This window comes from Panicum virgatum, chromosome 3K (assembly GCF_016808335.1).
Source record: "Panicum virgatum strain AP13 chromosome 3K, P.virgatum_v5, whole genome shotgun sequence".
NCBI lineage: Eukaryota > Viridiplantae > Streptophyta > Magnoliopsida > Poales > Poaceae > Panicum > Panicum virgatum.
Window position 1 is genome coordinate 6,875,476 of NC_053138.1, and position 16,425 is coordinate 6,891,900.

The 16,425-nt window shown below is 41.5% G+C and overlaps 1 protein-coding gene across 2 annotated transcripts; it reads left to right on the plus strand.

Moving 5' to 3' along the window:
* The first annotated feature begins 1,103 nt into the window (after positions 1-1,103).
* Positions 1,104-16,291, plus strand: LOC120697164 (ABC transporter D family member 1-like). 2 transcript variants are annotated; one of them, XM_039980302.1, is made up of 26 exons: positions 1,104-1,295; positions 1,478-1,626; positions 1,736-2,006; positions 2,450-2,674; positions 3,461-3,658; positions 3,833-4,287; positions 5,046-5,184; positions 5,265-5,343; positions 8,025-8,263; positions 8,366-8,670; positions 8,749-8,854; positions 8,948-9,112; positions 9,438-9,537; positions 9,620-9,728; positions 10,616-10,706; positions 12,025-12,149; positions 12,238-12,387; positions 12,480-12,552; positions 13,379-13,559; positions 13,645-13,803; positions 14,422-14,568; positions 14,654-14,860; positions 15,007-15,161; positions 15,250-15,302; positions 15,401-15,479; positions 15,672-16,291. In XM_039980302.1, the coding sequence occupies exons 2-26, from the start codon at positions 1,565-1,567 to the stop codon at positions 15,756-15,758; spliced, it is 3,960 nt and encodes a 1,319-aa protein (XP_039836236.1). In that variant the 5' UTR covers positions 1,104-1,295; positions 1,478-1,564; the 3' UTR covers positions 15,759-16,291. The 2 variants fall into 2 exon arrangements, with proteins under 2 accessions (XP_039836236.1, XP_039836235.1); XM_039980301.1 differs by having other exon boundaries at positions 1,134-1,295; positions 14,989-15,161.
* The last annotated feature ends 134 nt before the right edge of the window (positions 16,292-16,425 follow it).

Below are 16,425 nucleotides of genomic sequence, written 5' to 3' on the forward strand. Positions count from 1 at the left end.
CATCATTAGATTCATCTCGCGATTTACAACCTATCTGTACAAAAAATTTTATAAATAGACTTCATTTAGTACTTCAAATTGGCAAGATTCCTTCGTAAAATGTTTTTGCGTTTTCATGTAAAGGGAACTAAACAGGGCCTTAACCGTATATATAAAAGTGCCCAACACGCCATGCAAAGGGCAAAATATTCAGCTGCAAGGACGGGTCATCAGCTCAGCAGGAAAGGCTTGCCGTGTAAGCTCCTCAACTTAACGGCCCAACAGCATTGAATAATGCTTCGAAGTACAAGAAAGGGAAATCCACCCTTAAAAAATTGACACAACAACTAACACGGTACATTTGCATCACGGTCCTCCAAATATTCTTTTTTAAGTGTTGTTTTAGATATGTATACTCCCTCTATATTTCATAATACTCTGTTGCTAACTTGCATAAATATATGGTTGGAATGTTTCATTGCCGTGTAAGTCATGAATATTCATGTGAAATGTTTTTTATAGGTAATAATTTATGTGAATATAAATCTCTAAGAGGTTCTCCAAGACAAATCTTTGAAGTGAAGCCTTGTTGTAGACATAGCAAGATCCGATCTAGATGATCTCTCTACAATCACTATGTTGGGCGTATTGTAAGTTGTACTTTGTGCACTTTGTTGGGCGTATTGGGAGTAACATTATGTGCACTTTGTTGGTTGACTTTTAGGATCATGAGGACTGTGATTTTCATTTGACTCTGGAGCCACATGTAGGGAATATAAGCTCATGCATTTTTTGTGGAGAAAAGTATTTATCTTTGTCTTGTTTTATTTCAGGAAAGAAAAAAAACACAAGTTTTGTCCATACCCATGCATTTCCTGGATTGTTTCTTGTGTAGTACTCCCTCCGTTCCAAATTATAAGACATCCTAACAATTTTGGAGAGTCAAAATTTTTTATGTTTAATCAAATTTATGTCTTATAATTTGGAAGGGGGGAGCAATAGTAATGCCAAGGAAGAAAGGAGAGTAACCGTAAACTCAAATACGGAATTCCACAGGATGCTTTTGGTAAAAGTTTCTGGCACGACGTACCAGAGTTTGTTTGTAGCAGGTTTTGGATTCACATGGAGGATTCTCTCTCTCGTCGCGCTGTCAGCCCTCTCTCTTCAGTACTAGTCCCTTTCCCTCTCTTGAATCTCATCAGCCGTTCCCTGTATTATTATTACTCCCTCTTTTCCCCTGCTTCGCGGCATCTACTACTCCCCTCTCGTCGCCGGCGGGCGATCTCTCCGATCAGGCCCCCTCCGCCGAGATCGAGGTAACCCTTGAATTCACCGCCTGCTCTCACCTCCTGCCACAGGCCCTGCCGCTCGCCTGATTCACCCCCGAATTCGCCCATTCCTCCTCTCTCCTGTCTTGTCCTCCTGCCGGCGGATGGCTACTCGCTTGACTTGACCTGTCCTGAGAAAACCTCCTTTTGGGTGTCCACTTCGGATGCAGCGATGCTCCGTGGCGACGGGAGGGACGCCTTAATTCTGCGCTGCTGCCATACGTGAGATCTCGGGGTGGCCATCTCGCGGCGGCGACATGCCGTCTCTGCAGCTGCTGCAGCTGACGGACCGCGGACGGGGGCTTCTGTCTTCCAGGAGGTCTGGTCCAATTGCTCACAAAGTTTGCCCCTTTTTTTATTGCCATTCTTTCCAATTGCGTTGTGAAAATGCAGTGCTTGTTTGCTCACCGTCTCTCTTGTGGAACTAGGAGGACTCTCGCGGTTGTTTCTGGTGCGCTGATTGCTGGTGGAGCTTTGGCCTATGCCCGGTCAAGCCAGAGCCAGCTGAAGAGGCGTTCAGGAGCGGGTGAAGCCAGTGCATTGGCCACCAATGGGGATGGATTGAGTCAAAGTGGTAGATTGGCTGTAACAAGGCAGAAAAAGAGTGGGCTCAAATCTTTGCATTTCTTAACTGCTATCCTGCTCAAGAAGATTGGTCCCAATGGCATGCGCTACCTTCTAGGCTTGATATTAACAGCGGTAAGTTCTGTCATTTTCTGTGACTAATATACTTGTTTATGAAAAAAGAAAAATACATTTTTGGGCTTTTCGCATGCCACAAGTGATTGCATTGTTGCTACTGACCTATTACTGCTAGCATATAAAGGAAGCATTAGTGAATAAATCTGTTTTACTCCCCTAGTTGCTCAATGAGGAAAGCAATTAATTGATCTCATGTCAATGAAGGAAGTTACCAGAATCATTTTTTTAGTAAAAAGTTAAGAAACAATATATGTCTAATGCATTTTTCATATGTCTTGTTGGCAAGATTTTGAACGCCTAAAACATTTTATGCTGACCATTGCTAGAAACTTGTGTTTTTTAATATCATATATGCATCTATGTGATGTGATACTATCTTAGGGAGTTGCAGTATTAGAATATTTACTAATGATCTACAGCACCGTATGCTTTTTTTGCAGGTGCTACGTACTGCTGTTGGGCATAGATTAGCAAGAGTTCAAGGCTTTTTGTTTAAAGCAGCATTTCTTCGGCGTGTCCCAACATTTACACGCTTGATTGTAGAAAACCTTATATTATGTTTCCTCCAATCTACATTATATCAGACATCAAAATACTTAACAGGGTCTTTAAGTTTGCGTTTCAAGAAAATTTTAACAGATATCACCCATGCTGATTACTTTGAGGTACTTCTACTGCAATTCTGCTTCTGCATTGGTTCCATTTTGTGTTACTTCCTAGCGCACACATTTTTCACTTGCATTCTTTCCTCAAAATACCATGAAGACTATTGTTAAATTTGAATTCCGAGAAAGAGTATTTTCTAAGTTCTTATTTATCAATGGACTAATTTCTGTTGGCATTATGTCATAGATTATAGGGACCGTTTATAAAAGTAGTGATCAGTGCAGCAAATATCACGCAATAAAACACTGTAGCTGTTCTATATAAAAAAGAGAAATTCCATATAATATAAAGGATGGGGGGCTATGTTTCATCATTTGAGTATTCTCCTACAGCTTCAAGATGAATTTCATTTCGATGATGGTCAACTATAGTATTAGGTTTACCAGCAACTTTTTTTCTACCACCCTTTCTAGTGTTTCCATTTTTTTTATAATAGTTGAATTCGTCCGTTTGTATTTAATTTATGCCAGCACTAATTATTTTTGGAGTATGATGTGCTGCAACTTCTTGAATTATTTTCTCCTTAAAATTCAAGCAAGGATGCAATAATTCGAGAACTTACAGTCATACACAGTAAGGCTGTGAACTTTATATTTGGTTTTGGTTTTAGCAGCAATGTTTTTTCCTTTTCTTTCATGTCTTATTATGAGAATGCAGTTGCTTGAACTCGGGCATGCACTTTTAGTAAACAGGCTAGTGTCTATTTTGTCATTAATTTAACACATCTCTTTTTGAAATAAAATTTAACAAGACATTTTAATGCTCTTTGTTTGCTATATGTCCAGAATATGGTTTACTACAAAATGTCACATGTGGATCATCGAATATCAAACCCGGAGCAAAGGATTGCTAGTGATATCCCAAAGTTCTCTTCTGAACTAAGTGAGCTTGTACAGGATGATCTGGCTGCGGTTGCAGAAGGGCTAATATATACCTGGCGTCTCTGTTCGTATGCCAGTCCAAAATATGTGTTCTGGATTATGGTAAGTTCTTGATACAATACTTTGGTAATGATGCTTCATTTACTTATGTAAGACGCATTAGCCTATAAATAGCCTCTACAAAGTTATGACCTTAGTGCTTTTGTAATGATAGCCAGTTTCTTCCCCTACCCACTACTTAGAAAGTGATACCACTGAATTTTTGAATGTTTTCAGGCATATGTACTAGTTGCTGGTGGGGTAATCAGGAAATTCTCTCCTTCTTTTGGAAAGCTGAAATCCACGGAACAACAACTTGAAGGAGACTATCGCCAACTTCATTCGCGATTAAGAACACATGCTGAGAGTGTAGCATTTTATGGTGGTGAGAATAGAGAAGCATCTCATATCATGCAGAAGTTTGAGGCTCTTGTTGGGCATCTGAATCTTGTGCGTCATGAAAACTGGTGGTTCGGCATGATTCAAGATTTCTTTCTGAAGTATTTTGGTGCCACTGTGGCAGTTGTCCTTATTATTGAACCATTCTTCTCTGGCAACCTTAGACCTGATTCATCTACCCTTGGAAGGGCTGACATGTTGAGCAATCTTCGATATCACACAAGTGTGATCATATCACTGTTTCAGTCCCTTGGGATCCTTTCTATCAGCTCCAGACGTTTAAATATCCTGAGGTACAGTTTTCCATCTATTATACAAATTTGTAATACCTTATAGGTCTGAAAAATGGAATATGACACTTTGCTTCAAAAGTTACTGATGGTGTTGCATGCCATCCAATTAAGTCTGCTTTTATTTTGTGCCTTTGCATTTGATTATAGTGACGTTTTCCCGTTCCATTATTTTGGACAAATGCAGGATGGCAATGACTTTATTTCAAGAAACCATTTTAGTGCTATGATCCATATATTTCTTTTGTTATTTAATGGTTTAATATTAATATTGTTCCAAGGTGAAGACATTATATCTTTTTGTGTAGTACTGTAATACTTTAATGGAGCACAACTGGAAATTATTAACATCCTTCCTGATATGTTACCGACCTGTGTTTTGGAAATTTCAGAACTACTTATAAATTGTGCAGCTTATCACATTATTTTCTATTTGATTTGACCTATTGCATTTTGTGTTAGGTGTTTTTCTGTATTCTAGTAGATGAGAACTGGCAGAGCCATAAAAGTTTTGCACTGGTGTCCATAAAAATTATAATTATTTTGGTAGCAACCGCACTTTATGCATAACACAGCTGGAGAATGTTGCCTTGCATGGAAAATGTGCAGTAATTTTGATTTCTGTAAGAAAAACTTTGGTTGGGTCCTTCCTGTGCCTCTTTTGTGTTTCAGATGCATTTCTGCTCATCTGCTGCTTTTGAGTATGAAACTTTGCACGATCATGATTGTGATGCCTATGGACTTTCAATGTATTTTCACAGTGGCTATGCAGACCGGATTCGTGAGTTATTGGATGTTTCACGTGAGCTATCTGGGGTTCGTGATAAATCTTTAACTTACAATTCTTCTCCTGGAAATTATACCAGCGAAGCAAACCATATAGAATTTTCTGATGTTAAGGTAATAACATGCTAGTTGGAGTATCATATTCACTTTTATGTGCTATATATCTCCAAGTTTCTAATTTGAAGTTATTGCAGGTAGTCACACCTGCAGGTAATATCTTGGTTGATGATTTGACTCTCCGGGTAGAAACTGGTTCGAATCTTTTGATAACTGGTAATCTTCTATAAAGCATTTGCTATTGTGAATTTAGACTTGTGATGAAAATCAAATTTATTTGAAGTGTACCCCCCACCCCCCCACCCCCACCCTCACCTACACAAACACACACGCATGTGTGTGTTGTAGAAAAATAGATTGCGTATAATGGATGGATGTATTAGCCTGAGCCTTGGGGCTGAATATTTGGGTACATGACTTGGAGGGTAAGAGCCTCTCCTACAGATATGGTAGGATACTGATACAATCATAATCTACCTAGTATAGAGATATTTCTAATATATACTCTAACATCCCCCTCCCAACTCACAGCGGGAGAATCGCAGACAGTAAGACTGCAGAGAAGTTGGCGAGCTGACATCTCCCTGCAATCACAACGGTTAGTGCGTCAGAGATGCTGTGGCTGGAGTGGAAACCCACAATGTGGCTCAAGCAGACAGTAGCCCTTTGTGCCAATGTCGAGGTAGACTGAGCGTGAGGGTGAATAAGACATAGTTGAAGATGTCATGCGTAGGATAGCCGTGGTCGACGTAGTAGTCGAGGATGCTGAAGTCGTGGTAGCCGCATATGAAGCCGCAGGCGCACGAGGGGGGCGCCAAAGATGGTGGCGCAAAAGACAGGCGCCATAGGCGAAGACGGTGACGTGTCGAGGCAGTCGTAGAGGGAGAAGATCGATGCCAATGATGCAGTCAAGGCCGCCATGGCGAGGTGTGCGCCGGGTTTGCCAGGCTCGGTGAACGCATCGGGGACGAAGGCACACACCGGTGGATGTGCAAGGGAGAGTGCACAACCTGACACACTATTGTTTGCGGGACTAGCAGAGGAGGCCTCCACGACAGTCGTAGATGCAGAAGACCGATGGGGTAGAAGGTGCCAATGCAGCCTGCTTGTTAGAGTAGACGAAGTAGTCGAGGGGGGGGGTAGCGACATTGGCGACGAGGTGTGCTTGACGAAGCAAGGAGCGGATGATTCAGCAAAGAGCCAAATGATTCGTAGGTAGTGGCGGCGGTGCTCGAAGAAGACATCGTAGACCTCGAGCAGCTTGATGGAGACCATGCGTGCAGGGTGCAGCAACATGTAGTCGACGACATGGTCGGCGGCGGTGACAATGCAATGGCGAAGGAGAGCATGGGTGGCGCTGCTAGTGCCCGAAGTGGCGATGCAGCAGCAACCCCTCCATGCTCGGGGAGTAGGCGCGCACGACGAGGACGGACGTCACGAGAGCCGGGTGGATCACACACGTCGACAGATCAGACCAAGTGTGCACGAGGTGAGGCAATGATGGGCGAAGTCGGTGGAGGCGTCTCGATGGGGGGAGGCGACAATGAGGCAGCGAAGATTGACGTGCGGTTGAAGCGGCGAGATCAACGGGCGGCGGGCAACGCAATCTCGATCTTTGATTGGGCAAAAGAAGAACGTGCAGTACCTCTGGGTGCGCGTAGCGATCTTTGATTGGGCAAAAGAAGAACGTGCAGTACCTCTGGGTGCGCGTAGCATAGCCCCTCATCCTCTTATCTCTTTCCTCCTCTCACGGTCACCAACCATGGGAGAGAGCCATGGGAGAGAGGAACAGAGGGGTCGAGGTGGCTCGACGGACGGCAATGTGGAGGGTAGGGCGGATCCTACCAGGGTGGGGGCTCCCCGCCGAGAGCGACGGTGGATCCCGGCATCCTGCTGGGGCGGGCGACGAGGAGCTCGCCTGTGGCAGCAGGATGATGGGGTCGGCAGCAGAGGCCCCCACGCAACTTGGGGATTCGGCGAGGAGGGTGAGCCATAGCCCGACGGGGTGGCGGAGGGGACAGGGTGGAGGTTAGGAGCCGCCATGCAATGCACCGGTGACAGGGCGGACGCTCCGCATAAAGGCCTCCTACTGCCATCGTGGCAGGATGGGGTAGAGCGCAGTCACCATAGGGAGACCGCGGCTGCCATCACGATAGCGCAGGACGTCGACGGCTTCCATGGTGGATGGTGAGGTACGCTTCAATCTGCTGCTGCTTGACGCGATATGGCGCGGACTTAACAAGAGCTACCGCGGAAATCGAAGAGGGCGCTGCCCCTAGCAGAGATCGACATGGGTGATCTCCCCAGGGGCGTGCTAGGAGGCGTGCAGTCGGTAATGAGAGGCGGTGCACGGAGGAGAGGGGTGTGGCGAGAGGCAGCGGAAGGTGTAGGCTAGGATCTCAAAACCTAAACTCGTGATACCATGTAGAAAGATTGTGTATAATGGTTGGATGTATTATCCCGAGCCTTAGGGCTGAATATATGGGTACATGACTAGGGCAAGGAGCCTCTCCTACAGATATGGTAGGGTACAGATACAATCCTAATCCACCTAATAGAGATACCCCTAATACACTACATGTGTGACTATTTATTCTTAGCCTGATGTGCATTTCTATTCTGTATGTTGTAGACCATTTGTAAATTTTACAGCTATTTGAGTTGTGTTATAATGATTAATGAAGTAGCGATGTAGGTTATGATGTGAGATGGAAGTCTGTTCACGTCTTGATGCATGCTTGAAGGATAGTGTTAAGATGTTCTTGGATGATCTTAGATTCCTTTTTGTATATCTCATTATGATCTCAAACTCAATTTCTATATCTTTGCACAAAACATCTGTCCAAAAGCATATCTCCCACTATGCTTACAATTTTATGGATTTATTCATCTTCCAGGTCCCAATGGTAGCGGAAAAAGCTCTCTTTTCCGGGTCCTTGGGGGTCTGTGGCCACTGGTATCTGGCCACATTGTTAAACCTGGTGTTGGTTCAGATCTAAATAAGGAGATCTTTTATGTCCCTCAAAGACCATACACGGCTGTTGGAACACTACGTGAACAACTAATCTATCCTCTTACAGAAGATCAGGAGATTGAACCACTTACCTTTGATGGCATGGTGGACCTGCTAAAGAATGTAATGCTTTTTAAGTTGATATTTGCATTGATATTGTAGCTTCTTGAGCTGCAACTCTAAGCACATGAACCTGCTGGATTTCTAACCATGCTCCTTTCACAGGTTGACCTGGAATACTTGCTTGAACGCTATCCTCTTGATAAGGAAGTTAACTGGGGTGACGAGTTGTCCCTTGGTGAGCAACAAAGATTGGGAATGGCCAGGTTATTCTACCATAAGCCAAAATTTGCCATCCTTGATGAGTGCACTAGTGCCGTGACAACTGATATGGAAGAACGTTTTTGCAAAAAGGTTCGGGCTATGGGCACGTCCTGCATAACAATATCTCATCGCCCAGCTTTAGTTGCATTTCATGATATTGTTTTGTCCTTGGATGGTGAAGGCGGTTGGAGTGTTCAGCATAGAAGGTTGAAACCCTTGAAATAAGTTGTTAAATGTTTGTGCTTTAGTTCACTAGAAATTTAGTAATACACTTAATTTTGCAGGGATGACTCATCCTTTTCCACTGAAGAGTCTGATTTTTCACTATCAGAAACTGATCGTAAGTCTGATGCACTGACTGTTCAAAGGGCTTTTATGAGCAGGGCAAAGGTATATGATTTTGGTCTTCTGAATTTCTGTTCCATCATTATTCAGAGGCACAGCTCATCTCATATTTCTGTTTTATGGCTGTTTCCTCACCAGAGCAATGCTTCATTGGGGTCCAAGGACCATTCTTACTCTACAGAGGTCATAGCATCTTCCCCTAAGGTGGAAATAGAAAATGCTGTAAAGACATCTCGCCTTCCACATCTACGATGCCACCCAAGACCTTTGCCTCCCAGAGTAGCTGCAATGCTCAAAATACTGGTACGCTATTCTCCTTTGCGCTTCACAGTTCCTCTTTAGACTTCTGTTCCTAATAATTCATGTTCAGCAATTACTTTAGAATTCAGATACCTTTGCTTGTCGGTACCAAATTGCTCCTTTGTTTGAACAAAAACATCTATACATGCTGTGATAGTTAATAACCTTTTCAAGTATACTAATGCACTACAAACTAAGGAATTATTAAAAAAAAAAAGGTTATACACATAGATCTGATGATGACTCTAAAATTATCTCTAGGAACTTTGTCCCTGATGTTGATCCACCCTGAAATTCTTATGCTATTCCCATTTCCTTTCCTCCGCAGGTTCCTAAACTACTTGATAAACAAGGCGGACAGTTGCTTGCTGTTGCTGTACTTGTTTTCTCTCGTACATGGATCTCTGATCGTATTGCTTCATTGAATGGTTCTTCTTTTTCACCCTTGTATATATTTCATTGCTCGTAAAGGTGCAAATTGATTTCTCATGATATGTCTCATCTTGTCAGGGACAACTGTGAAGTTTGTCTTGGAGCAGGATAAAGCTGCCTTTATTCGTCTGATTGGTGTCAGTATTCTACAAAGTGCTGCAAATTCTTTTGTGGCACCGTCTCTTAGGTAACCATTGATTGACTTCATTTAAGAGATTTGTCACTAGGTATAATTGTTATACATGGACACCATAGGCCTTGTTGCAGCAGCTGTAGCGCACATGGGGCGTCAGTTGTGCATGTGGCCGCAAGCACCAAGAGACATAGTCTGCAAGGGCAGCCATGCAGCAAAATTGCAGCAGCTTCCATAGCAATGGATGAGGACAGTACATTGTTAGTTGTTTGGATGCTTCATCTTGTCTTAATATTAGAAAGTTGGATTTGGTGTTAATTGCATGCACATCTCATTAATTGATTAGTGCATGCATATAGGTGGTTAGTTACTTAGTTTCCATCTTTCCAGGAGTCCTTTGCCTATATATCAAAGAAGTTACCTAGTCTCTCTCACTTTCTCCAACCAGCCTCAGAGTGTTGGCTTATGGCATGGGAGAGGAGCCCTCAGCCAGCTGGCCAAGTGTGAGTGCCCTATCTTTGGTCCGTTGACCCATACCCAACTGTGCATGTAGAGAGGTATGATTAGGGTAAACACCACACACCCTAGATGGGGGGGGGACCTCATATATATATATATAAGCCGTATAAGCTTGGGGTACAAGTAAGTGTTCAAGCAATAATGTTGCACCATATGTTTCAGTTTAATGAAGCACATGCAATGTTCACCATATGTTTCAGCAATAATGAGAATATTGAGAATTGAGATAAGCAATCACCATATGTTTCAGTTTAATGAAGCACATGCAATGTTCACATTAGCGACTTGTATACTATGCTATCATCATCATCATCATCACCAAAGTTCCTCTAGTGAGATTATTTCATGGAGGATTAAACTAATTCTTTTGGGGTATGCAAGTTTAACCCTTTCAGGGTCTTAAATAACATGTATCTGTACAGGACCCTTACCGCAAAACTTGCCCTTGGATGGCGGATTCGCATGACCAATCATTTGCTTCGATATTATTTGAAAAGAAATGCATTCTACAAGGTATATCCTCAAGTAAAAACATACAAACACATTATTGCTTTAATTTTCTTTTCTGATTAATCTGTTGCACATTATTGCTTCTCAACATTCTAGTTATGGACTTATGGTATGGGGACTTTGTAGGTGGTGTTATAGCTATTCTGATATTCATTTGATTGCATCATTTATGTATGACCCAGTTTGTACTAGTGGAGAGTTAGAGACTGTTTCATACAGTATGAAATGCTGAGGTTGTTGCCTTGTTGGACATTTAGGCAATTAGGCATGCTTATTTGGTCAAACTAGCCTAGTAAGTAATTGTATGGACACGCCTCACAGAGCTGGCTGTTTGAAATTTGAATTATGGGCTTATGGCAAGGTAAACTAGTGCTGATCCATAGCCTAAAACGTACCCAATATTGACAAATACACGGTTAAGCTAGTTAAATTTCTCTTTTTACTTAAATCATAAAACAGTAGCAATCCAAATTAGAAACTGTACCTTCTCAAAGGAAAAAAAAAACAAATTACTGTAGAAGTTGTGATATGGATGCTCCACTCTGCAAGTGCGTGATGAGAACAAGATGCTGGGTACCTCCAGCACTCCAGTGGGCATCAACTTTGTGTGTATTGACCCAGGCTGGAAATTTGGAAGAGGGGGGGGGGGGGGGGGGGGTGATAAAAACAAGTGAATAGATTTGACCTGGGAGCTGTGGACTTAGTGCCATGTCCTTTCTATTGATTCCAATGCATTTATTTGTTCCTAGTTTTGTTTGAGATGAAAAAGCTAAGTGGTGGGAAATGGCCTAGCCATAGTGTTGTCATGACAGCTGTTTTAGGGTTAAGATGGACAAGAAGTATCAAGCCTTGAGAAAGTTCTGTAATAATACTTTTAAGAGCAGACATTACCTTTCTGTTGTTGGCCACTAATATTCACAGTGAACATCCAGAAAAAACACAAGCATTTTCTGTTAAACTAGATCTCATTAATGTGGTTTGGACAAAGTTTTGGTCAAATTATATTTCAGTAAAAAAAAAATAAGGGCATCACTAGGTGGGTTTCTGGGGAAGGGAATTTCTAGACAGCCTTACCATTGCTTATTTTTGCAAGGAGGTTGATCATAACCTAGTATCTCCAGGACACAAGCAGAGAGACTCTACCATTGCGCCAGGCCCGCCCTTCTCAAATGATATTTAGTGTTTGTCCTAAATATGTGTCCATGCTCTGCATTCTCATGTTGTTCAGGGGAATCTGACTTTGAGTAGAATATTCTGTTTTCCCACAGAGGTAATACTCTGGGTTTGATTGAAGCCAAGTTATCCTGGTATGTATTTTCAGGTATTCAACATGTCAGGTAAAAGTATTGATGCAGACCAAAGATTAACACTTGATGTAGACAAGTTGACCACTGATCTTGCTGGCTTAGTTACTGGAATGGTAAAACCACTAGTTGACATTCTTTGGTGAGCTATCCTTGTATCTATCGCTAATCATGAAAATGGTTCAAGTTACCCTAGATTTCATTGTGATAATTCCAACCGAATTCACCAGGTTTACATGGAGAATGAAGCTCTTGTCTGGACGAAGAGGAGTTGCCATACTATATGCTTACATGTTACTGGGTTTGGGCTTTCTGAGAGCTGTATCCCCTGATTTTGGTCATCTCTCAGGTCAAGAACAAGAACTTGAAGGAACATTCAGGTAAATACTGCATACTTGCTGTGTCTTGACAGAACCAACTTGTTGTGCAGTTAAAAGAATCTAAACTGTTAATCTGATGAGTATTTTTCAAGGTTCATGCACTCGAGACTGCGGACACATGCTGAATCAATTGCTTTCTTTGGTGGTGGTTTAAGAGAAAAAGCTGTGAGTTCCATTGCATTAAATGGATAATGCTCAAGTTCGTACAATGATATTCCAGTAATTAACTGATGGAATTAAACACATACAATGTAGTATGTGTTTAATACTGTCAGTTAATTACTTAATTACATTCTGGTTTGATTATTTTAATCTCAATTGTGAAGTCTTCTATCAATACAATGATACGCAGCTCTCCTATGTGTCCGAGAAAAAAGAAAATCTCAATTGTGAAGTATAATGATCGGTAAATAGTGGGTTGTTGAAGGCTAGCCTTTTGACTAAAAAACTCTGATGAACATATAACTACATTCTCACTTTGATCAATGGATAATTAGCCTTTTGAAGTCAGATATTGCTTCCTTACTGCTTTATTGTGTTCACTCTCTAGCTGTGCCTTAGGTAGTTTGCTTTCATACCTTGTCGCACTTTCCTAGCGAAGTTGACTAAATTGTATTGACCTTAAGAGTAGCTTGTAGGAGCTTGATTCAATATTTGCGACGTGTTAGATTTAGAACAGCCTGGATAAAAACTGTTATCATTATCCCAGATCGACGAGGCTTATTTATATACACTGTGTGCACATGAGATGGAATAGGGAAGTGATAGGATGGAGAACCAGCAGTTCCATTTTCTGATGCTTCTATATGGCACTTGCAGATACCATTAAGTGTTTTAAAAACCGTTCCATTTGCAGTTCTAACACACATGTTATGTTGACGTATTCTAACTGATCAAGGTTTTTTCTCCAATAGCTTTTGCTACCCTTATTTTATAAGATGACATGAACTTAACTCTTCTGCTTATCATTTTTCTTCTTCTCATATATCAGATGGTTGAGGATAAATTCGTGAAGTTACTTAACCACTCAAAGATTCTCTTGAGGAAACAGTGGCTTTATGGTATTGTTGATGATTTTGTTACAAAGCAACTTCCTCACAATGTGACATGGGGTATTAGTCTATTATATGCTTTGGAGCACAAGGGAGACAGAGCTTTGACCTCAACTCAAGGTTACTTATCTTCACAACTCTTCCATTCTGATTTTTTTTGTCTTAAATATCTCCAAATATATTGTTCCTTTGGTTTATGTAACAGGAGAGCTAGCACATGCTCTACGGTTCTTGGCTTCAGTGGTGTCACAGAGCTTCATAGCCTTCGGCGACATTCTTGAGTTACATAAAAAGTTCCTTGAACTCTCTGGTGGGATTAACCGAATCTTTGAGCTTGAGGAGCTTACACGTGCCGCTCAAAGGAGTAAGTTCCGTTGGTTAGGACTTAATATACAATAACAATCATGTTAAATTCTCTAATTAGAAGTATCAATATTTTTAGTAAAAAATTATGTGTCCCATTTTAGTTGCACTAATATAGTAACCTAACACTAAAACATAATATATTAGGGTAGTAATTAATCCTGTTGTTGTTGACCTGTCAGCTTTCATAATTCTTGCTCTACAAAAGCTACTGGCATTTTTGTACAGCATGTTTATATGAAGAATCCTGCTCAGCATGTTGTGGTTAAGCTTGCCACCTCCCAAGAGTTTGTAATGTGAAATTTATGAAACAACATTCTCAATTTCTCATAGCATTTCTTTTACCATTTCATCATGCCAAGTTAAATAGCAAGACTGTGTAGCAGTGGACTGAAAATGGTGCAGTGTTCTTAATATGTTTTGTGTACAGTTGTGTTTGCATTAACGCTAAGAGTTGGCAGAAAAGTTAAAGGCTGCCACCCTGGAAAAGTTGAAAACTTTGATAATTGGGCTGAGTGCCTGAGTTGACGTTTTCTGTTCATAATTTCTCACTGAGCCGGATATGGCCTTTTGTTAAGTTTTCGATTCTGAAAATGCTTTTAAATTACTGTTCCCCCAGATACCATGGTGCCTTCCAATGCCATTAATGCAGCCTCAGAAGGTATTATTTCATTCCATGAAGTGGACATTGTAACGCCATCACAGAAGCTATTGGCTAGCAAACTGTCATGCAATGTGGTACAAGGGAAAGGCCTTCTTCTGACTGGTATGCAACCTTCCTGCAGGCAACCTTCATCTATTTTCTCTGCAGTACGCTTGTATTAACAGGATTTGTTTTATCTTTACTGAAGGTCCTAATGGTAGTGGAAAGAGTTCTATTTTTAGAGTGCTGAGAGATTTGTGGCCCACCTTCTCTGGGAAAGTTATCAAGCCCTCTGAAGGGATGTTTCATGTCCCTCAGCGTCCATATACCAGCCTGGGTACTCTGCGGGATCAGATCATATACCCTCTCTCAAGGGAGGAGGCGGAGATGAAAGTTCTCTTGTTACAGCAAGCTAGTAAGTCCACTTTCTTTTTGAAATATCTGTCTTGAAAGTTTGAAGTTTGAACCTAGTATTATGATTTGCTAGAAGGATGCCAATTAAAGGGAAGTACTAAATTATTTCGTTGCTTGTTCTGGTAACGGGCAACTGTGATGATATAGGAAACAATTCTAGTGCTTCTGTCTTGCTTGATGATCACCTGAAGACAATTCTAGAGAATGTGCGTCTTGTGTATCTTCTAGAAAGAGAAGGGTGGGATTCTACACCAAATTGGGAAGATGTTCTGTCGTTAGGAGAACAACAGAGGCTTGGGATGGTCAGTGTTAACTTCTAAGCCACCTTTATTTGTTTTGTCATTTTATATGCTGTTGAGTTCATTGAAAATACTGTCATCTTTATTACAGGCCCGTTTGTTTTTCCATCATCCTAAGTTTGGTATCCTCGACGAGTGCACCAAGTATGTATTCTGTCACAATGCTATTTTTGTTTTTTTCCATTTATTTTTATTTCTGTTTGCTGATCAATTACTGTGCGCCCTAAAATTTATCCTTGCAGTGCTACTAGTGTTGATGTTGAAGAGCATCTGTACAGGCTTGCAACTAACATGGGCATAACCGTGATCACTTCCTCACAAGTAAGTGCCAGGATAACCCCCCACGATAACATAAAATTTCTTATGATGGCGAACTGCTCTGTTCATGTTTTAAAAGACAAAAAAAAGATGGCAAACTGTTGTCTGTTGTCAAATGGTTGTCCAAACTCCAAAAATTGACACCTTGCTCTCAGGAGTGGATTCAGATTTGGCTGAACTTTTTTGTGTCTACAGAGGCCTGCTCTGATACCCTTCCATGCCTTGGAGCTGAAGCTCATTGATGGCGAAGGGAACTGGGAGCTATGTTCGATCCGGCAGTGAATGATGCCACCCCTTGGGAGCTGATCGTCAGCTGCGTGTACAAAAGCTGAAAAGCAAGCAGCTATTGCATTGCGATTGCTTATGGATAATTGGATAATAGACAGTGGCAATGTCAGAATAACTATATTCTTGTCAAAATCGGCTTGGCGTAGAATAACAAAGCATTCTTTGTTTAGCTTATGGCAAAGTAAGATGGTGTGGGTGATTGTGAGCCATGAGCTATGTGGTGAGGTTTCACTTGTAGAGGTGCTTCAGAGTTTGATAGCTGCAGAGCGGAAGAGAACATTTGTGAATTAGCGGATACCTATTGATTCATTACATTGCATTGCATTAGATTATGTGTAGTGCAGTAGATATATACATATATGCTATCACAGGTAAAGCAATAAATAATGTGGATGCTGCAATGGCTAGCGGCTTTTAGAGTAGATGCTGTACTGTATGTGCAAAAGCGGCTAGCTGCATGCGTGTAAATGACAATAATTTGTTAAGTGTTGTTCCTTTTTGGCCTTGGCTTCCTTAGGAAAACGAAATTTGTAGCCCATGCTTGCTCGGTTTATTTCGTCTGACTGGAACTATGTGCTGCATCTTTTTGAGAGTATAAACTGCACCCACAGTTAATGGACGTGCTATTACTATACTACTATGAGAGATGATAGAAAAAAAA

What these genes read in the sequence shown, in the direction of transcription:
- LOC120697164 (XM_039980301.1), top strand. Translation starts at nt 1,565, where the DNA reads ATGCCGTCTCTGCAGCTGCTGCAGCTGACGGACCGCGGACGGGGGCTT. An exon ending in AATATGTGTTCTGGATTATG is followed by an intron (nt 3,659 to 3,832) that starts GTAAGTTCTTGA and finishes GAATGTTTTCAG; the next exon opens with GCATATGTACTAGTTGCTGG. An exon ending in TGGTGGACCTGCTAAAGAAT is followed by an intron (nt 8,264 to 8,365) that starts GTAATGCTTTTT and finishes CTCCTTTCACAG; the next exon opens with GTTGACCTGGAATACTTGCT.